We start from the raw sequence: 23317 nt of genomic DNA on the forward strand, positions 1-23317 counted from the left end.
ACATGGATCCTGACCGCACTGCAGGGACCCCCAGTGGACATTAGAGGTACTGCACTCTGATCACAGGACCTGCATTTATATATTACTATAGTAGTGGTGTATACATGGATCCTGACTGCACTGTCGGGACCCCCAGTGGACATCAGAGTCACTGCACTCTGATCACAGGACCTGCATTTATATATTACTATAGTAGTGGTGTATACATGGATCCTGACTGCACTGCAGAGACCCCCGGTGGACATCAGAGGTACTGCACTCTGATCACAGGACCTGCATTTATATATTACTATAGTAGTGTATACATGGATCCTGACTGCACTGCCGGGACCCCAGTGGACATCAGAGTCACTGCACTCTGATCACAGGACCTGCATTTATATATTACTATAGTAGTGTATACATGGATCCTGACCGCACTGCAAAGACCCCCAGTGGACATCCGAGGTACTGCACTCTGATCACAGGACCTGCATTTATATATTACTATAGTAGTGGTGTATACATGGATCCTGACCGCACTGCAGGGACCCCCAGTGGACATCCGAGGTACTGCACTCTGATCACAGGACCTGCATTTATATATTACTATAGTAGTGGTGTATACATGGATCCTGACTGCACTGCCGGGACCCTAGTGGACATCAGAGGTACTGCACTCTGATCACAGGACCTGCATTTATATATTACTATAGTAGTGGTGTATACATGGATCCTGACTGCACTGCCGGGACCCCAGTGGACATCAGAGGTACTGCACTCTGATCACAGGACCTGGATTTATATATTACTATAGTAGTGGTGTATACATGGATCCTGACTGCACTGCAGAGACCCCCAGTGGACATCAGAGGTACTGCACTCTGATCACAGGACCTGCATTTATATATTACTATAGTAGTGGTGTATACGTGGATCCTGACTGCACTGCCGGGACCCCAGTGGACATCAGAGGTACTACAATCTGATCACAGAACCTGCATTTATATATTACTATAGTAGTGGTGTATACATGGATCCTGACCGCACTGCAGAGACCCCCAGTGGACATCAGAGGTACTGCACTCTGATCACAGGACCTGCATTTATATATTACTATAGTAGTGGTGTATACATGGATCCTGACTGCACTGCAGGGACCCCCAGTGGACATCAGTGGTACTGCACTCTGATCACAGGATCTGCATTTATATATTACTATAGTAGTGGTGTATACATGGATCCTGACCGCACTGCAAAGACCCCTAGTGGACAACAGAGGTGCTGCAATCTGATCACAGGACCTGCATTTATATATTACTATAGTAGTGGTGTATACATGGATCCTGACAGCACTGCAGAGACCCCCAGTGGACATCAGAGGTACTGCAATCTGATCACAGGACCTGCATTTATATATTACTATAGTAGTAGTGTATACATGGATCCTGACCGCACTGCAAAGACCCCCAGTGGACATCAGAGGTGCTGCAATCTGATCACAGGACCTGCATTTATATATTACTATAGTAGTAGTGTATACATGGATCCTGACCGCACTGCCGGGACACTAGTGGACATCAGAGGTACTGCACTCTGATCACAGGATCTGCATTTATATATTACTATAGTAGTGGTGTATACATGGATCCTGACTGCACTGCCGGGACACTAGTGGACATCCGAGGTACTGCACTCTGATCACAGGATCTGCATTTATATATTACTATAGTAGTGGTGTATACATGGATCCTGACCGCACTGCCGGGACCCCCAGTGGACATCAGAGGTACTGCACTCTGATCACAGGACCTGCATTTATATATTACTATAGTAGTGGTGTATACATGGATCCTGACCGCACTGCAAAGACCCCCAGTGGACATCAGAGGTGCTGCACTCTGATCACAGGACCTGCATTTATATATTACTATAGTAGTGGTGTATACATGGATCCTGACTGCACTGCCGGGACCCCAGTGGACATCAGAGGTACTGCACTCTGATCACAGGACCTGCATTTATATATTACTATAGTAGTGGTGTATACATGGATCCTGACCGCACTGCAGAGACCCCCGGTGGACATCAGTGGTACTGCACTCTGATCACAGGACCTGCATTTATATATTACTATAGTAGTGGTGTATACATGGATCCTGACAGCACTGCAGAGACCCCCAGTGGACATCAGAGGTACTGCACTTTGATCACAGGACCTGCATTTATATATTACTATAGTAGTGGTGTATACATGGATCCTGACCGCACTGCAGAGACCCCCGGTGGACATCAGTGGTACTGCACTCTGATCACAGGACCTGCATTTATATATTACTATAGTAGTGGTGTATACATGGATCCTGACCGCACTGCAGAGACCCCCGGTGGACATCAGAGGTACTGCACTCTGATCACAGGATCTGCATTTATATATTACTATAGTAGTGGTGTATACATGGATCCTGACCGCACTGCAGAGACCCCCGGTGGAAATCAGTGGTACTGCACTCTGATCACAGGACCTGCATTTATATATTACTATAGTAGTGGTGTATACATGGATCCTGACAGCACTGCAGAGACCCCCAGTGGACATCAGAGGTACTGCACTTTGATCACAGGACCTGCATTTATATATTACTATAGTAGTGGTGTATACATGGATCCTGACCGCACTGCAGAGACCCCCGGTGGACATCAGTGGTACTGCTGGTCTGTAGTTCATAGATTGGAATCCACTTTGCAAAAGGCGTTTTTCCAGCATAAGTTATTACTAATAAACGAGCCGTATATTGTGAGAGGTGCATTTGGTGTGAGCCTCAGGGCATTGCTCGGCCGGGGACCGGACTTCAGTTAGGTGGCGACAGTGTTAGCCGGGGGCCCCCTGTCCGGCTACAGGCAAGTTACCTGCTCACACAGCGGCCCTGGAGATGATTGACCATGGAGGCCCCAGCAGAGAGTAGGGAGATTCTGACTGCCTACCCCTGTACCTACCTCTGTGCCTACCAGCACACCGTACACTGCCTGCCTATATGTGGTGCAGTCTACTGTGCCGAGTGCCACTGGTGCAGAGGGCACAGAACTAGGGGCCCAGCTTGTTCAGGGGCCCACTGCATGGCGATCACAATATGGAGCTGCCCCATCACCTCCACAGGAGACGCGACTGCTGCCCTTCGCTGTTTAGAGCGCCTCCCCATGGACGAGCCTGTGAAGGGTTAATGGTCCTTCGGTGCTGCAGATTCTGGAACGCTGACACGTTTCGGTTCTTTGCTGCTGGTTTATATACAGATGTTGTGGGGCCATCACCCCCTTCTCTGCAGGCAGCACAGAAGGGGTTAAGCGCGTTAGGTATGTGTAAATATTAGTGCCCGATCCTCCGCCGACAACGGAAACTGCGAACACGAGCCGCCGCGCCATGACTGTATAAGGAGCTCGGTGGCCGGAGGGTGTAACACCCATAAATCTCAGGGGGAGACGGGACCCAAACATGGAGGACCACCACTCCCATCATCCTCTGCAGTCTGTTCTGTGTCCACTGTATCTAATCACACCCTCTGTGATACTGCCTGCTGAGCTGTGTTTCTAATCCTATCCTGTGTGATACTGCCTGCTGAGCTGTGTTTCTAATCCTATCCTGTGTGATACTGCCTGCTGAGCTGTGTTTCTAATCCTATCCTGTGTGATACTGCCTGCTGAGCTGTGTATCTAATCCTGTCCTGTGTGATACTGTCTGCTGAGCTGTGTATCTAATCCTATCCTGTGCGATACTGTCTGCTGAGCTGTGTATCTAATCCTGTCCTGTGTGATACTGTCTGCTGAGCTGTGTATCTAATCACACCCTCTGTGATACTGCCTGCTGAGCTGTGTTTCTAATCCTATCCTGTGTGATACTGTCTGCTGAGCTGTGTTTCTAATCCTATCCTGTGTGATACTGTCTGCTGAGCTGTGTATCTAATCCTGTCCTGTGTGATACTGCCTGCTGAGCCGTGTATCTAATCCTATCCTGTGTGATACTGTCTGCTGAGCTGTGTATCTAATCCTATCCTGTGTGATACTGTCTGCTGAGCTGTGTATCTAATCCTATCCTGTGTGATACTGTCTGCTGAGCTGTGTATCTAATCCTATCCTGTGTGATACTGTCTGCTGTGCCGTGTATCTAATCCTATCCTGTGATACAGCCTGCTGAGCTGTGTATCTAATCCTATCCTGTGTGATACTGTCTGCTGAGCTGTGTTTCTAATCCTATCCTGTGTGATACTGTCTGCTGAGCTGTGTATCTAATCCTGTGTGATACTGTCTGCTGAGCTGTGTATCTAATCCTATCCTGTGTGATACTGCCTGCTGAGCTGTGTATCTAATCCTATCCTGTGTGATACTGCCTGCTGAGCTGTGTATCTAATCCTATCCTGTGTGATACTGTCTGCTGAGCTGTGTATCTAATCCTATCCTGTGTGATACTGTCTGCTGAGCTGTGTATCTAATCCTATCTGTGTGATACTGTCTGCTGAGCTGTGTATCTAATCCTATCCTGTGTGATACTGTCTGCTGAGCTGTGTATCTAATCCTATCCTGTGTGATACTGCCTGCTGAGCTGTGTATCTAATCCTATCCTGTGTGATACTGTCCTGCTGAGCTGTGTATCTAATCCTATCCTGTGTGATACTGTCTGCTGAGCTGTGTATCTAATCCTCTCCTGTGTGATACGTCTGCTGTAGCTGTGTATCTAATCCTATCCTGTGTGATACTGTCTGCTGAGCTGTGTATCTAATCCTATCCTGTGTGGATACTGTCTGCTGAGCTGTGTATCCTAATCCTATCCTGTGTGATACTGTCTGCTGAGCTGTGTATCTAATCTATCCTGTGTGATACTGTCTGCTGAGCTGTGTATCTAATCCTATCCTGTGTGATACTGTCTGCTGAGCTGTGTATCTAATCCTATCCTGTGTGATACTGTCTGCTGAGCTGTGTATCTAATCCTATCCTGTGTGATACTGTCCTGCTGAGCTGTGTATCTAATCCTATCCTGTGTGATACTGTCTGCTGAGCTGTGTATCTAATCCTATCCTGTGTGATACTGTCTGCTGAGCTGTGTATCTAATCCTATCCTGTGTGATACTGTCTGCTGAGCTGTGTATCTAATCCTATCCTGTGTGATACGCCTGCTGAGCTGTGTATCTAATCCTATCCTGTGTGATACTGCCTGCTGAGCTGTGTATCTAATCCTATCCTGTGTGATACTGTCCTGCTGAGCTGTGTATCTAATCCTATCCTGTGTGATACCTCTGCTGAGCTGTGTTATCTAATCCTATCCGGTGTGATACTGTCTGCTGAGCTGTGTATCTAATCCTATCCTGTGTGATACTGTCTGCTGAGCTGTGTATCTAATCCTATCCTGTGTGATACCGTACTGCTGAGCTGTGTATCTAATCCTATCCTGTGTGATACTGTCTGCTGAGCTGTGTATCTAATCCTATACTGTGTGATACTGCCTGCTGAGCTGTGTATCTAATCCTATCCTGTGTGATACTGTCTGCTGAGCTGTGTATCTAATCCTATCCTGTGTGATACTGTCTGCTGAGCTGTGTATCTAATCCTATCCTGTGTGATACTGTCTGCTGAGCCTGTGTATCTAATCCTATCCTGTGTGATACTGTCTGCTGAGCTGTGTATCTAATCCTATCCTGTGTGATACTGTCTGCTGAGCTGTGTATCTAATCCTATCCTGTGTGATACTGCCTGCTGAGCTGTGTATCTAATCCTATCCTGTGTGATACTGGCTGCTGAGCTGTGTATCTAATCCTATCCTGTGTGATACTGTCTGCTGAGCTGTGTATCTAATCCTATCCTGTGTGATACTGTCCTGCTGAGCTGTGTATCTAATCCTATCCTGTGTGATACTGTCTGCTGAGCTGGTATCTAATCCTATCCTGTGTGATACTGCCTGCTGAGCTGTGTATCTAATCCTATGCCTGTGTGATACAGTCTGCTGAGCTGTGTATCTAATCCTATCCTGTGTGATACTGTCTGCTGAGCTGTGTATCTAATCCTATCCTGTGTGATACTGTCTGCTGAGCTGTGTATCTAATCCTATCCTGTGTGATACTGTCTGCTGAGCTGTGTATCTAATCCTATCCTGTGTGATACTGTCTGCTGAGCCTGTGTATCTAATCCTATCCTGTGTGATACTGTCTGCTGAGCTGTGTATCTAATCCTATCCTGTGTGATACTGTCTGCTGAGCTGTGTATCTAATCCTATCCTGTGTGATACTGTCCTGCTGAGCTGTGTATCTAATCCTATCCTGTGTGATACTGTCTGCTGAGCTGTGTATCTAATCCTATCCTGTGTGATACTGTCTGCTGAGCTGTGTATCTAATCCTATCCTGTGTGATACTGTCTGCTGAGCTGTGTATCTAATTCCTATCCTGTGTGATACTGCCTGCTGAGCTGTGTATCTAATCCTATCCTGTGTGATACTGTCTGCTGAGCTGTGTATCTAATCCTATCCTGTGTGATACTGTCTGCTGAGCTGTGTATCTAATCCTATCCTGTGTGATACTGTCTGCTGAGCCTGTGTATCTAATCCTATCCTGTGTGATACTGTCTGCTGAGCTGTGTATCTAATCCTATCCTGTGTGATACTGTCTGCTGAGCTGTGTATCTAATCCTATCCTGTGTGATACTGTCTGCTGAGCTGTGTATCTAATCCTATCCTGTGTGATACTGTCTGCTGAGCTGTGTATCTAATCCTATCCTGTGTGATACTGTCTGCTGAGCTGTGTATCTAATCCTATCCTGTGTGATACTGTCTGCTGAGCTGTGTATCTAATCCTATCCTGTGTGATACTGTCTGCTGAGCTGTGTATCTAATCCTATCCTGTGTGATACTGTCTGCTGAGCTGTGTATCTAATCCTATCCTGTGTGATACTGTCTGCTGAGCTGTGTATCTAATCCTATCCTGTGTGATACTGTCTGCTGAGCTGTGTATCTAATCCTATCCTGTGTGATACTGTCTGCTGAGCTGTGTATCTAATCCTATCCTGTGTGATACTGTCTGCTGAGCTGTGTATCTAATCCTATCCTGTGTGATACTGTCTGCTGAGCTGTGTATCTAATCCTATCCTGTGTGATACTGTCTGCTGAGCTGTGTATCTAATCCTATCCTGTTGATACTGTCTGCTGAGCTGTGTATCTAATCCTATCCTGTGTGATACTGTCTGCTGAGCTGTGTATCTAATCCTATCCTGTGTGATACATGTCTGCTGAGCTGTGTATCTAATCCTATCCTGTGTGATACTGCCTGCTGAGCTGTGTATCTAATCCTATCCTGTGTGATACTGTCTGCTGAGCTGTGTATCTAATCCTATCCTGTGTGATACTGCCTGCTGAGCTGTGTATCTAATCCTATCCTGTGTGATACTGTCTGCTGAGCTGTGTATCTAATCTATCCTGTGTGATACTGTCTGCTGAGCTGTGTATCTAATCCTATCCTGTGTGATACTGTCCTGCTGGTCTAATCTATCCTGTGTGATACTGTCTGCTGAGCTGTGTATCTAATCCTGTCCTGTGTGATACTGTATGCTGAGCTGTGTATCTAATCCTATCCTGTGTGATACTGTCTGCTGAGCTGTGTATCTAATCCTATCCTGTGTGATACTGTCTGCTGAGCTGTGTATCTAATCCTGTCCTGTGTGATACTGTCTGCTGAGCTGTGTATCTAATCCTATCCTGTGTGATACTGCCTGCTGAGCTGTGTATCTAATCCCATTATTAGAGGGGTGCCTGTGGACTGTTACTGCCCGAGTAGTGCATCTGTGGTTCCATGAGGGGACTGTGGGAGTAGTACACAATGTATGGAGAGGATGATGGGGGTGCCAGTTTCTGTGCACTCCAGTGTGAATACACAATGATGAGACTATTGTCTGCAGTATGTTAAAGAAGTGGCATTTCCAGGTCAGTGTCCCGTGGCTCCGGCTGGTGGGGGCCCCGTCCTCGCAGCAGCGTCATGTGCAGCCTGAGGGGGTGTCAGGTGAAAGGAATACTTCATTCAGCGGAGTGACTGGTGTGTGGGCGACTTCTGCACGGAGCGGACACTGAGCACCCCCAGAGCTGCACATAGAACAGGACCCGATGTACCCAGCAACCGGGGGTGACACACTGACACTCGGGGTACAGGATAATGACACTGACACTCGGGGTACAGGATAATGACACTGACACTTGGGGTACAGGATAATGACACTGACACTCGGGGTACAGGATAATGACACTGACACTCGGGGTACAGGATAATGACACTGACACTCGGGGTACGGGATAATGACACTGACACTTGGGGTACGGGATAATGACACTGACACTTGGGGTACAGGATAATGACACTGACACTCGGGGTACAGGATAATGACACTGACACTCGGGGTACGGGATAATGACACTGACACTTGGGGTACAGGATAATGACACTGACACTCGGGGTACAGGATAATGACACTGACACTCGGGGTACAGGATAATGACACTGACACTCGGGGTACGGGATAATGACACTGACACTTGGGGTACGGGATAATGACACTGACACTTGGGGTACGGGATAATGACGCTGACACTTGGGGTACAGGATAATGATGCTGACACTGGGGGTACAGGATAATGACACTGACACTTGGGGTACAGGATAATGACACTGACACTCGGGGTACGGGATAATGACACTGACACTCGGGGTACAGGATAATGACGCTGACACTGGGGGTACAGGATAATGACGCTAACACTGGGGGTACAGGATAATGCCGCTGACACTCGGGGTACAGGATAATGACACTGACACTCGGGGTACAGGATAATGATGCTGACACTGGGGGTACAGGATAATGACGCTGACACTGGGGGTACAGGATAATGACGCTGACACTCGGGGTACAGGATAATGACGCTGACACTTGGGGTACAGGATAATGACACAGACACTTGGGGTACAGGATGATGACACTGACACTCGGGGTACAGGATAATGACGCTGACACTCGGGGTACAGGATAATGACGCTGACACTCGGGGTACAGGATAATGACGCTGACACTCGGGGTACAGGATAATGACGCTGACACTCGGGGTACAGGATAATGACACTGACACTCGGGGTACAGGATAATGACACTGACACTTGGGGTACGGGATAATGACACTGACACATGGGGTACGGGATAATGACACTGATAATGACACTGACACTTGGGGTACAGGATAATGACGCTGACACTCGGGGTACAGGATAATGACACTGACACTCGGGGTACAGGATAATGACACTGACACTCGGGGTACAGGATAATGACACTGACACTCGGGGTACAGGATAATGACGCTGACACTTGGGGTACAGGATAATGACGCTGACACTTGGGGTACAGGATAATGACGCTGACACTCGGGGTACAGGATAATGACGCTGACACTGGGGGTACAGGATAATGACACTGACACTTGGGGTACGGGATAATGACACTGACACTTGGGGTACAGGATAATGACACTGACACTCGGGGTACAGGATAATGACACTGACACTCGGGGTACAGGATAATGACACTGACACTCGGGGTACAGGATAATGACACTGACACTCGGGGTACAGGATAATGACGCTGACACTGGGGGTACAGGATAATGACGCTGACACTTGGGGTACAGGATAATGACGCTGACACTTGGGGTACAGGATAATGACGCTGACACTCGGGGTACAGGATAATGACGCTGACACTGGGGGTACAGGATAATGACACTGACACTTGGGGTACGGGATAATGACACTGACACTTGGGGTACAGGATAATGACACTGACACTTGGGGTACAGGATAATGACACTGACACATGGGGTACGGGATAATGACACTGACACTTGGGGTACAGGATAATGACACTGACACTTGGGGTACATGATAATGACACTGACACTCGGGGTACAGGATAATGACGCTGACACTCGGGGTACAGGATAATGACACTGACACTCGGGGTACAGGATAATGACGCTGACACTTGGGGTACAGGATGACGCTGACACTTGGGGTACAGGATAATGACGCTGACACTCTGGGTACAGGATAATGACGCTGACACTGGGGGTACAGGATAATGACGCTGACACTCGGGGTACAGGATAATGACGCTGACACTCGGGGTACAGGATAATGACGCTGACACTCGGGGTACAGGATAATGACGCTGACACTCGGGGTACAGGATAATGACACTGACACTCGGGGTACAGGATAATGACGCTGACACTGGGGGTACAGGGTAATGACGCTGACACTGGGGGTACAGGATAATGACACTCGGGGTACAGGATAATGACACTGACACTCGGGGTACAGGATAATGACGCTGACACTCGGGGTACAGGATAATGACGCTGACACTTGGGGTACAGGATAATGACGCTGACACTCGGGGTACAGGATAATGACGCTGACACTGGGGGTACAGGATAATGACACTGACGCTTGGGGTACAGGATAGTGACGCTGACACTCGGGGTACAGGATAATGACACTGACACTTGGGGTACAGGATAATGACGCTGACACTCGGGGTACAGGATACTGACACTTGGGGTACAGGATAATGACACTGACACTCGGGGTACAGGATACTGACACTTGGGGTACAGGATAATGACACTGACACTCGGGGTACAGGATAATGACACTGACACTGGGGGTACAGGATAGTGACACTGACACTGGGGGTACAGGATAGTGACACTGACGCTTGGGGTACAGGATAGGTAACAGTCACTTGCTTTGTGCAGACAGTGAAGCAGCAGGGGATGTTGCGAGGTTCCAGCTCTGGAGTATACGTGTGTGTTAATGGCGGCCTCCTCCCTGTTGGCGGCTTTCAGCTCCTGGACACTGTGTGCTGGGTGTGTAAGGGTTTAATGTCGAGTTTGGCGCACTGGTCTTGTCCATCAGTCACGGCGCGGTTTCTATATTTGCTCACGGCTGACGAGCGCCTCATTAATGGCTCCACCTGAGGAACGTTCCACATGGATTTGTGGATGAGTATGGCGGATCGTGGGGTCTCGCGGTCGCCCCTCCTGCTGTGCTCGTATATTGGAGCGACTCTGCTTTCTGTTGGGTGATATAGTAAGTGAACCCCAGAACTATTACCCGGCAAGCCTCACATTTCTATATACATCTGTGCTTGAAGGCCTTGACTATCTCAGGCTTGCTGACTGTTTCCACTTTGCCTGTGTTCATACATGCTTCATATATGAGCTGTCCATACTGAGGCTGACACACGTGTTGTCTGTTTGCAGGACCCCCGGAGTAAGCACAAGTTTAAGATCCACACGTACGGGAGTCCGACCTTCTGCGACCACTGCGGCTCGCTGCTCTATGGGTTAATACACCAGGGGATGAAGTGTGAGAGTGAGTACCAGCCGGAGACTTCACCAGTTATCACAGTACTGTCTGCTGCCAGGACCTGACACACTGATACATTGTGACAAACCTTCAGCTGTGAGAAGTGGCAGGCACTGGATATACACAAAAAGGTTCCCATTCACTGACCGCAAGCAAAGATCCTTAAGAACAGTCAAGAGACATCAACATCTCAGATTATAGACTCCTGTACTAATTCTCAGAACATGCGCTGAACCTGACTCCTCCTCCTTTACATAGAGCCGCCATCTTTCATTTTACACTACTAAAACATCAGCGGAATATGAGCTACCTCTAGTGGTGGCTGTATAATCTGTATGTAGTGAGCTCCCCCTAGTGGTGACTGTATAATCTGTATGTAGTGAGCTCCCTCTAGTGGTGGCTGTATAATCTGTATGTAGTGAGCTCCCCCTAGTGGTGACTGTATAATCTGTATGTAGTGATCTCCCCCTAGTGGTGGCTGTATAATCTGTATGTAGTGAGCTCCCTGTAGGGGTGGCTGTATAATCTGTATTTAGTGATCTCCCCCTAGTGATGGCTGTATAATCTGTATGTAGTGAGAGCCCTCTAGTGGTGGCTGTATAATCTGTATGTAGTGAGCTCCCCCTAGTGATGGCTGTATAATCTGTATGTAGTGAGCTCCCTCTAGTGGTGGCTGTATAATCTGTATGTAGTGAGCTCCCTCTAGTGGTGGCTTTATGATCTGTATGCAGTGAGCTCCCCCTAGTGGTGACTGTATAATCTGTATGTAGTGAGCTCCCCCTAGTGGTGGCTGTATAATCTGTATGTAGTGAGCTCCCCCTAGCGGTTGCTGTATAATCTGTATGTAGCGAGCGCCCTCTAGTGGTGGCTGTATAATCTGTATGTAGTGAGCTCCCTCTAGTGGTGGCTGTATAGTCTGTATGCAGTGAGCTCCCCCTAGTGGTGGCTGTATAATCTGTATGTAGTGAGCTCCCTCTAGTGGTGGCTGTATAGTCTGTATGCAGTGAGCTCCCCCTAGTGGTGGCTGTATAATCTGTATGTAGTGAGCTCCCCCTAGTGGTGGCTGTATAATCTGTATGTAGTGAGCTTCCCCTAGTGGTGACTGTATAATCTGTATGTAGTGATCTCCCTCTAGTGGAGACTGTATAATCTGTATGTAGTGAGCTCCCTCTAGTGGTGGCTGTATGATCTGTATGCAGTGAGCTCCCCCTAGTGGTGGCTGTATAATCTGTATGTAGTGAGCTCCCTCTAGTAGTGGCTATATAATCTGTATGTAGTGAGCTCCCTCTAGTGGTGACTGTATAATCTGTATGTAGTGAGCTCCCTCTAGTGGTGGCTGTATAATCTGTATGTAGTGATCTCCCCCTAGTGGTGGCTGTATAATCTGTATGTAGTGAGCTCCCCCTAGTGGTGGCTGTATAATCTGTATGTAGTGAGCTCCCTCTAGTGGTGGCTGTATAATCTGTATGTAGTGAGCTCCCTCTAGTGGTGGCTATATATTCTGTATGTAGTGAGCTCCCTCTAGTGGTGACTGTATAATCTGTATGTAGTGAGCTCCCTCTAGTGGTGGCTGTATAATCTGTATGTAGTGATCTCCCCCTAGTGGTGGCTGTATAATCTGTATGTAGTGAGCTCCCTCTAGTGGTGGCTGTATAATCTGTATGTAGTGAGCTCCCTCTAGTGGTGGCTATATATTCTGTATGTAGTGAGCTCCCTCTAGTGGTGACTGTATAATCTGTATGTAGTGAGCTCCCTCTAGTGATGGCTGTATAATCTGTATGTAGTGAGCTCCCTCTAGTAGTGGCTATATAATCTGTATGTAGTGAGCTCCCCCTAGTGGTGGCTGTATAATCTGTATGTAGTGAGCTCCCTCTAGTGGTGGCTATATAATCTGTATGTAGTGAGCTCCCTCTAGTGGTGGCTGTATAATCTGTATGTAGTGAGCTCCCCCTAGTGGTGGCTGTATAATCTGTATGTAGTGAGCTCCCTCTAGTGGTGGCTGTATAATCTGTATGTAGTGATCTCCCCCTAGTGGTGGCTGTATAATCTGTATGTAGTGAGCTCCCCCTAGTGGTGGCTGTATAATCTGTATGTAGTGAGCTCCCCCTAGTGGTGACTGTATAATCTGTATGTAGTGAGCTCCTAATCTGTATGTAGTGAGCTCCCTCTAGTGGTGGCTGTATAATCTGTATGTAGTGAGCTCCCCCTAGTGGTGGCTGTATAATCTGTATGTAGTGAGCTCCCTCTAGTGGTGGCTATATAATCTGTATGTAGTGAGCTCCCTCTAGTGGTGGCTGTATAATCTGTATGTAGTGAGCTCCCCCTAGTGGTGGCTGTATAATCTGTATGTAGTGAGCTCCCCCTAGTGGTGGCTGTATAATCTGTATGTAGTGAGCTCCCTCTAGTGGTGGCTGTATAATCTGTATGTAGTGAGCTCCCTCTAGTGGTGGCTGTATAATCTGTATGTAGTGAGCTCCCCCTAGTGGTGCCTGTATAATCTGTATGTAGTGAGCTCCCTCTAGTGGTGACTGTATAATCTGTATGTAGTGATCTCCCCCTAGTGGTGGCTGTATAATCTGTATGTAGTGAGCTCCCTCTAGTGGTGGCTGTATAATCTGTATGTAGTGAGCTCCCCCTAGTGGTCGCTGTATAATCTGTATGTAGTGAGCTCCCTCTATTGGTGGCTACAGTCAGACAGAATTTCGTCATGTAAATCTATGATACTGAAGGAGGTTTGGAGCTTTGTATCAGGCAAAATAGACTGCTGTATGGTTATATAATTAATCGGTGTGGGGTGCTGGATGTACACGGCTGTGTTTATCTCACTAATTCCATGTCTCGTGTCTTTCAGCATGTGATATGAATGTACATAAAATATGTGTCGTCAACGTTCCCAGCCTGTGTGGAATGGACCACACGGAGAAGAGAGGGAGGATATTCCTGAAGGCCGAGGTGAACGGCGACAAGCTGAATGTCACAGGTAAGACCCAGAGGAGCATACCATCTATTGCCCCCTGTTATCAGCCATTTCAGGGGAGAGGATGACTGTAGGACAGGAGAATACAGTCTATTGCTCCCTGTTATCAGCCATTTCAGGGGAGAGGATGACTGTAGGACAGGAGAATACAGTCTATTGCCCCCTGTTATCAGCCATTTCAGGGGAGAGGATGACTGTAGGACAGGAGAATACAGTCTATTGCCCCTGTTATCAGCCATTTCAGGGGAGAGGATGACTGTAGGACAGGAGAATACAGTCTATTGCTCCCTGTTATCAGCCATTTCAGGGGAGAGGATGACTGTAGGACAGGAGAATACAGTCCTATTGCTCCCTGTTATCAGCCATTTCAGGGGAGAGGATGACTGTAGGACAGGAGAATACAGTCTATTGCTCCCTGTTATCAGCCATTTCAGGGGAGAGGATGACTGTAGGACAGGAGAATACAGTCTATTGCTCCCTGTTATCAGCCATTTCAGGGGAGAGGATGACTGTAGGACAGGAGAATACAGTCTATTGCTCCCTGTTATCAGCCATTTCAGGGGAGAGGATGACTGTAGGACAGGAGAATACAGTCTATTGCTCCCTGTTATCAGCCATTTCAGGGGAGAGGATGACTGTAGGACAGGAGAATACAGTCTATTGCTCCCTGTTATCAGCCATTTCAGGGGAGAGGATGACTGTAGGACAGGAGAATACAGTCTATTGCTCCCTGTTATCAGCCATTTCAGGGGAGAGGATGACTGTAGGACAGGAGAATACAGTCTATTGCTCCCTGTTATCAGCCATTTCAGGGGAGAGGATGACTGTAGGACAGGAGAATACAGTCTATTGCTCCCTGTTATCAGCCATTTCAGGGGAGAGGATGACTGTAGGACAGGAGAATACAGTCTATTGCTCCCCTGATATCAGCCATTTCAGGGAGAGGATGACTGTAGGACAGGAGAATACAGTCTATTGCCCCCTGTTATCAGCCATTTCAGGGGAGAGGATGACTGTAGGACAGGAGAATATAGTCTATTGCCCCCTGTTATCAGCCATTTCAGGGGAGAGGATGACTGTAGGACAGGAGAATACAGTCTATTTGCCCCCTGTTATCAGCCATTTCAGGGGAGAGGATGACTGTAGGACAGGAGAATACGTCTATTGCCTCCCTGTTCAGCCATTCAGGGGAGAGGATGACTGTAGGACAGGAGAATACAGTCTATTGCTCCCTGTTATCAGCCATTCAGGGGAGAGGATGACTGTAGGACAGGAGAATACAGTCTATTGCCCCCTGTTATCAGCCATTTCAGGGGAGAGGATGACTGTAGGACAGGAGAATACAGTCTATTGCCCCCTGTTATCAGCCATTTTCAGGGGAGAGGATGACTGTAGGACAGGAGAATACAGCTATTGCTCCCCTGTTATCAGCCATTTCAGGAGGAGAGGATGACTGTAGGACAGGAGAATACAGTCTATTGCTCCCTGTTATCAGCCATTTCAGGGGAGAGGATGACTGTAGGACAGGAGAATACAGTCTATTGCCCCTGTTATCAGCCATTTCAGGGGAGAGGATGACTGTAGGACAGGAGAAATACAGTCTATTGCTCCCTGTTATCAGCCATTTCAGGGGAGAGGATGACTGTAGGACAGGAGAATACAGTCTATTGCCCCTGTTATCAGCCATTTCAGGGGAGAGGATGACTGTAGGACAGGAGAATACAGTCTATTGCTCCCTGTTATCAGCCATTTCAGGGGAGAGGATGACTGTAGGACAGGAGAATACAGTCTATTGCCCCCTGTTATCATCCATTTCAGGGGAGAGGATGACTGTAGGACAGGAGGAATACAGTCTATTGCCCCTGTTATCAGCCATTTCAGGGGAGAGGATGACTGTAGGACAGGAGAATACAGTCTATTGCCTCCCTGTTATCAGCCATTTCAGGGAGAGGATGACTGTAGGACAGGAGAATACAGTCTATTGCCTCCCTGTTATCAGCCATTTCAGGGGAGAGGATGACTGTAGGACAGGAGAATACAGTCTATTGCTCCCTGTTATCAGCCATTTCAGGGGAGAGGATGACTGTAGGACAGGAGAATACAGTCTATTGCTCCCTGTTATCAGCCATTTCAGGGGAGAGGATGACTGTAGGACAGGAGAATACAGTCTATTGCTCCCTGTTATCAGCCATTTCAGGGGAGAGGATGACTGTAGGACAGGAGAATACAGTCTATTGCTCCCCTGTTATCAGCCATTTCAGGAGGAGAGGATGACTGTAGGACAGGAGAATACAGTCTATTGCTCCCTGTTATCAGCCATTTCAGGGGAGAGGATGACTGTAGGACAGGAGAATACAGTCTATTGCTCCCTGTTATCAGCCATTTCAGGGAGAGGATGACTGTAGGACAGGAGAATACAGTCTATTGCCTCCCTGTTATCAGCCATTTCAGGGGAGAGGATGACTGTAGGCCAGGAGAATACAGTCTATTGCCTCCTGTTATCGGCCATTTCAGGGAGAGAATGACTGTAGGACAGGAGAATACAGTCTATTGCCTCCTGTTATCAGCCATTTCAGGGGAGAGGATGACTGTAGGACAGGAGAATACAGTCTATTGCTCCTGTTATCAGCCATTTCAGGGGAGAGGATGACTGTAGGACAGGAGAATACAGTCTATTGCCTCCCTGTTATCAGCCATTTCAGGGGAGAGGATGACTGTAGGACAGGAGAATACAGTCTATTGCCCCTGTTATCAGCCATTTCAGGGAGAGGATGACTGTAGGACAGGAGAATACAGTCTATTGCTCCTGTTATCAGCCATTTCAGGGAGAGGATGACTGTAGGACAGGAGAATACAGTCTATTGCCCCCTGTTATCAGCCATTTCAGGGGAGAGGATGACTGTAGGACAGGAGAATACAGTCTATTGCCTCCCTGTTATCAGCCATTTCAGGGGAGAGGATGACTGTAGGACAGGAGAATACAGTCTATTGCCCCTGTTATCAGCCATTTCAGGGAGAGGATGACTGTAGGACAGGAGAATACAGTCTATTGCCCCTGTTATCAGCCATTTCAGGGGAGAGGATGACTGTAGGACAGGAGAATACAGTCTATTGCCCCCTGTTATCAGCCATTTCAGGGGAGAGGATGACTGTAGGACAGGAGAATACAGTCTATTGCTCCCTGTTATCAGCCATTTCAGGGGAGAGGATGACTGTAGGACAGGAGAATACAGTCTATTGCTCCCTGTTATCAGCCATTTCAGGGAAGAGGATGACTGTAGGACAGGAGAATACAGTCTATTGCCCCCTGTTATCAGCCATTTCAGAGGAGAGGATGACTGTAGGACAGGAGAATACAGTCTATTGCCTCCTGTTATCAGCCATTTCAGAGGAGAGGATGACTGTAGGACAGGAGAATACAGTCTATTGCTCTCTGTTATCAGCCATTTCAGGGGAGAGGATGACTGTAGGACAGGAGAATACAGTCTATTGCTCTCTGTTATCAGCCATGTCAGGGGAGAGGATGACTGTAGGACAGGAGAATACAGTCTATTGCCCCTGTTATCAGTCTCTCCATTCTGTGGTCGTTGCATTGGACGCCGGTAGCCGCTCTCTGCAGGGTAGTTCGTCCCTCGCTGTAGATGAGGCGCCTGCACCAGTCCCTCCTGTCCCGCTGTGACCATGTAATCACTTCTCGGCAGCGCTTTCTCCGGGAGAAATTAATATGCTAATCCTCGCTGTAATGAGCGGCGGTATCGCTGTGAGGATATTAGCCGCCTCCGCAGGGTACTATCAGGCTGCAGCATCGGTGGGGGTGACTTCTAAATTACACTCAGCTATAGTCAGCTGTTCACCCCCCACAGTACGGGTACGATTAGTGTTCTGCGGGGTGGCCAGTACCCCAAGATTTCTTTAACCATGTAATTCCTGCCCTGACCACTAGCGGAGCTGTTCTCTGGCGGCCTCTGTTATCTCCTTGATTTACACCTCTTGGGGCGTTCCCGTGTGTACCTGAGATAATCTGCGGTGGGGTGGAGGGAATATCCTGCAAGACACGCAAATAGTAAAACCTATTTACTAAAGGCAGGACAAGTCGGGCGTCTCGGTGACACCCTGAGATGTCAGCGCTGCTGCTGGCATCTTCACCTTCCTCCCCATCAGATAGAATCCTTTAGTATCCAGCAGCTTCTCTCATCCTCTCATGTCTGCTCTAGTCACATCCTAAGATTGTGTTTGCTGGCACTGAGTTGACACGTTCAGGATAGTAGCCAGGCGAGGATCTGAATGCAGCTCTGGAGGTGATTGGAGCACATGGCATTTAAGTAATTAGATAATTGGGACTGGTTTATGGGAGTGCTGTGATGGGGTATCGCAGCCCCCAACCTGCTCAGCTGCTGATATATCTCTTTCTTATGTAGGTGAATAATGTAACCTGCCTGTAACCCCCCCCCCCAGTACCCCGCTTTAACACCCCCCCCCCCCAGTGCCCCGCTTGTAACCTCCCCAGTGCCCCGGCTGTAACCACTCCCCAGTGCCCCGGCTGTAACCCCTCCCCAGTGCCCCGGCTTTAAACCCCTCCCCAGTACCCCGGCTTTAACCCCTTCCCCAGTGCCCCGGCTTTAACCCCTCCCCTCCCCAGTGCCCCGGCTGTAACCCCTCCCCAGTGCCCCGGCTGTAACTCCTCCCCAGTGCCCCGGCTTTAACCCTTCCCCAGTACCCCGGCTTTAACCCCTTCCCCAGTGCCCCGGCTGTAACCCCTTCCCCAGTGCCCCGGCTGTAACCCCTTCCCCAGTGCCCCGGCTGTAACCCCAGTGCCCCGGCTGTCCCCCCCCAGTGCCCCGGCTGTCCCCCCCCCAGTGCCCCGGCTGTCCCCCCCAGTGCCCCGCCTGTAACCTCCCCAGTGCCCCGCCTGTAACCTCCCCAGTGCCCCGCCTGTAACCTCTTCAGAGCCCCGCCTGTAACCTCTTCAGAGCCCCGCCTGTAACATCCCCTCCCCAGTGCCCCGGCTGTGTCCCCTCCCCAGTGCCCCGGCTGTTTCCCCTCCCCAGTGCCCCGGCTGTATCCCCTCCCCAGTGCCCCGGCTGTATCCCCTCCCCAGTGCCCCGGCTGTATCCCCTCCCCAGTGCCCCGGCTGTAACATCCCCCCCCTCCCCCCAGCGCGCCGCCTGTAACATCCCCCCCCTCCCCCCAGCGCGCCGCCTGTAACATCCCCCCCCTCCCCCCAGCGCGCCGCCTGTAACATCCCCCCCTCCCCCCAGCGCGCCGCCTGTAATATCCCCCCCTCCCCCCAGCGCGCCGCCTGTAACATCCCCCCCCCCTCCAGCGCGCCGCCTGTAACATCCCCCCCCTCCCCCCAGCGCGCCGCCTGTAACATCCCCCCCCCTCCCCCCAGCGCGCCGCCTGTAACATCCCCCCAGCGCGCTGCCTGTAACATCCCCCCCCCCTCCCCCCAGCGCGCCGCCTGTAACATCCCCCCCCCTCCCCCCAGCGCGCCGCCTGTAACCACCAGTCCCCCTGTCTTTGATGCCCACACCTCTGCCTGTGCTCCTTGGACCTTGCAATGACCCCCAGAACTCGGATCCCCGGACTCCTACTTATGACCATCAGATGCCTCACCTGTACCCCCCACCATCCCAGTTTCTTGCCTGTACTCGTCATCATTATTTACTGCTGCCTGTCATAGGCTACTTTCACACTAGCGTTAATGTTTTACCGTATTGAGATCCCCCATATGGGCTCAATACCAGAAAAAAATGCTTCCGTTTTGTCTTCATTCATTGTCAATGTGGACAAAACGTAACTGAACAGAACGGAGTCACCAGAATGCATTCCGCTCCGTTCTCATACCGGAGAGCAGCGTGCTGCGGTTTTCTTTCTGTCCTGAGATGCGGAGCAAAACGGATCGATCATGATCCACAGTGCAAATCAATGGGGTCGGATCCGTTTTATCTGAAAGAATCGAAAACTGATCTTTCAGTGGAGTTCATGACAGATCCATCTTGGGTATGTTAAAGATAATACAATCGGATCCGTTCATGACGGGTGCAGACGGTTGTATTATCAGTAATGGAAGCGTTTTTGCTGAACCCTGCCGTAGAGCTGCACTGCCATCTGGTGGTGACATCGCTGTACTGACTGTGAAAGTGTGCTGAAGGCTCTACAGAATAATGCAATGGGGGCTGTGACCGCAGAATGGTAACCCCTCACACTGGAGCGTCTGATATCAGTCACATATGATGTCATGTCTCTGGAGGTTATATCAGTACCACGCCTCCTGTCCTGTCTGGATCCTGCACAGTACCTCTCCTCCCGTCCTTTACTCACAGGGTTAACGGACTCGTGCTTCGGTTCTCTTTTCCGCCTTGTAATTGCCTCTAATTTCAGTTGCGCGGATAATCAATTGCTGTGAAATGAGAATCGGAGATGCGGTCATCAGTCCAGGGTACCTCGTCATGTGACCTAATCCCCGGCGTCTTTATCCTTAGTGGGAAGTTTTCATGTCTCTGTAACTTTATATAAACTAGAGCAGAGGAGAAGGGGAGTGGTAGTCCTGCAGTTCCGCCCTCTGCCACCAGTCTGCGCACACACACCCCATTCTACCTTTCACATTAGCCCCAGGGCTCCCTCCAGTGGACACTCTGTACATTGCAGGCTCCGCAGCTCGGGGATTTCAGTCTTATTCCCACAGAAGTCATGGAAACTTTCATTCCTGAGTCACGGATCATCAGGCGACACAGAAAATTCCTGCCCCGGTCAGAGATCTCCTCCCAACCCCCTGGGGCACGCTGCGCCTTCATTGAAGCAGCTATTATAAACTTCCATTAGTCCGGCATCCAGCTGACAACTCAGGTCATGAAGTATTGGGATAGCTAGTCTGCTGCTACTGCTCTATGTTGTCGGCCAGTAGAGGCTCCGATTTTACGGAGAGCGGCGGTTCAGGTGTCTGGTTATTTACCCTGCATTTTTCTTGCAGTTCGAGACGCCAAGAACTTGATCCCTATGGATCCCAACGGGTTGTCAGATCCCTATGTGAAGCTCAAGCTCATCCCCGACCCCAAGAATGAAAGTAAACAGAAAACCAAAACCATCCGCTCCACCCTGAACCCGCACTGGAACGAGTCCTTCACCTTGTACGTTGTCCCGGGGCTGGTGGAGCAGAATTCGGTGCAGCGCCGTCTCCGCTCACTCTCTGCCTCTCTTTGTCTCACAGTAAGTTAAAGCCGTCAGACAAGGACCGGCGCCTGTCCATAGAGATCTGGGACTGGGACCGGACCACTAGGAACGACTTCATGGGGTCCTTTTCGTTTGGGGTCTCTGAGCTGATGAAGATGCCGGCTTGCGGGTGGTGAGTGACTTAAAGGGGAACTCCACTCAGAACACAACTGGTCACCTGTGGTTAATATGATCCCCCTCCCCCTGTGATGTATAAAGCAGGTGACACGGTCAGGTGGGGCGTTCCGCTGAGGATGATCATCCGACGTTGCGCTCTGTCCTTCCAGGTACAAGCTGCTGAATCAGGAGGAGGGCGAGTATTACAACGTGCCCATCCCGGAAGCCGATGACGTCAACCAGGAGCTGCGGCAGAAGTTTGAGGTGAGGGTCGTTACACCCTGCAGGCTCCGGTTATAACAGCAGCGTGACTATTATAACTTCTTTAACCCTTGAAGGTAGTCAGATGTTGTCAGGGAGTGTGGCGCGCTGCATCTCGTGATCATGTCTGTTCCTGTTGTATGATCTATGACAGGAAGGCCCCCTCCTGGCCCGCAGCCTCCTGGACACGTGTTCACTAGCAGTATGGACTCTATTGCCTTGTTCTTACTCTTCCTGAATCCTCAGGTCACAATCCTCCGAGCGATGTCTGCAAGACGATTCATAATTCTCGCCTCCGGTGGATGAAACCTGCATTGTCAACTTTTCATATGTGTCCTGAAATTCACCATGTTGTCCACTAGGTGGTGTGTGTGCTGTGTAACAGATGGAGGTACACTCTGTGTCCACTAGGTGGTGTGTGTGCTGTGTAACAGATGGAGGTACACTCTGTGTCCACTAGGTGGTGTGTGTGCTGTGTAACAGGTGGAGGTACACTCAGTGTCCACTAGGTGGTGTGTGTGCTGTGTAACAGATGGAGGTACACTCAGTGTCCACTAGGTGGTGTGTGTGCTGTGTAACAGATGGAGGTACACTCAGTGTCCACTAGGTGGTGTGTGTGCTGTGTAACAGATGGAGGTACACTCAGTGTCCACTAGGTGGTGTGTGTGCTGTGTAACAGACGGAGGTACACTCTGTGTCCACTAGGTGGTGTGTGTGCTGTGTAACAGATGGATGTACACTCAGTGTCCACTAGGTGGTGTGTGTGTGCTGTGTAACAGATGGATGTACACTCAGTGTCCACTAGGTGGTGTGTGCTGTGTAACAGGTGGAGGTACACTCAGTGTCCACTAGGTGGTGTGTGTGCTGTGTAACAGATGGAGGTACACTCAGTGTCCACTAGGTGGTGTGTGTGCTGTATAACAGATGGATGTACACTCAGTGTCCACTAGGTGGTGTGTGTGCTGTGTAACAGATGGAGGTACACTCAGTGTCCACTAGGTGGTGTGTGTGCTGTATAACAGATGGAGGTACACTCAGTGTCCACTAGGTGGTGTGTGTGCTGTGTAACAGATGGAGGTACACTCTGTGTCCACTAGGTGGTGTGTGTGCTGTATAACAGATGGAAGTACACTCAGTGTCCACTAGGTGGTGTGTGTGCTGTGTAACAGATGGAGGTACACTCAGTGTCCACTAGGTGGTGTGTGTGCTGTGTAACAGATGGATGTACACTCAGTGTCCACTAGGTGGTGTGTGTTCTGTGTAACAGATGGATGTACACTCAGTGTCCACTAGGTGGTGTGTGTTCTGTGTAACAGATGGATGTACACT

The 23317-nt window shown here is 49.5% G+C and overlaps 1 protein-coding gene across 2 annotated transcripts in view; it reads left to right on the top strand.

Moving 5' to 3' along the window:
* The window catches only part of LOC122923186 (protein kinase C alpha type), a 104107-nt gene that overhangs the window by 38951 nt on the left and 41839 nt on the right, over positions 1-23317 (top strand). For both annotated transcript variants that reach the window (XM_044273920.1, XM_044273921.1), the window contains exons 3-7: positions 11316-11427; positions 14273-14401; positions 21372-21528; positions 21609-21743; positions 21898-21991. In XM_044273920.1, coding sequence (XP_044129855.1) covers positions 11316-11427; positions 14273-14401; positions 21372-21528; positions 21609-21743; positions 21898-21991 — 627 coding nt within the window. The remainder of the gene's footprint in view (positions 1-11315; positions 11428-14272; positions 14402-21371; positions 21529-21608; positions 21744-21897; positions 21992-23317) is intronic.

Source organism: Bufo gargarizans, unplaced genomic scaffold (genome assembly GCF_014858855.1).
Source record: "Bufo gargarizans isolate SCDJY-AF-19 unplaced genomic scaffold, ASM1485885v1 original_scaffold_1329_pilon, whole genome shotgun sequence".
NCBI classification, from domain to species: domain Eukaryota; kingdom Metazoa; phylum Chordata; class Amphibia; order Anura; family Bufonidae; genus Bufo; species Bufo gargarizans.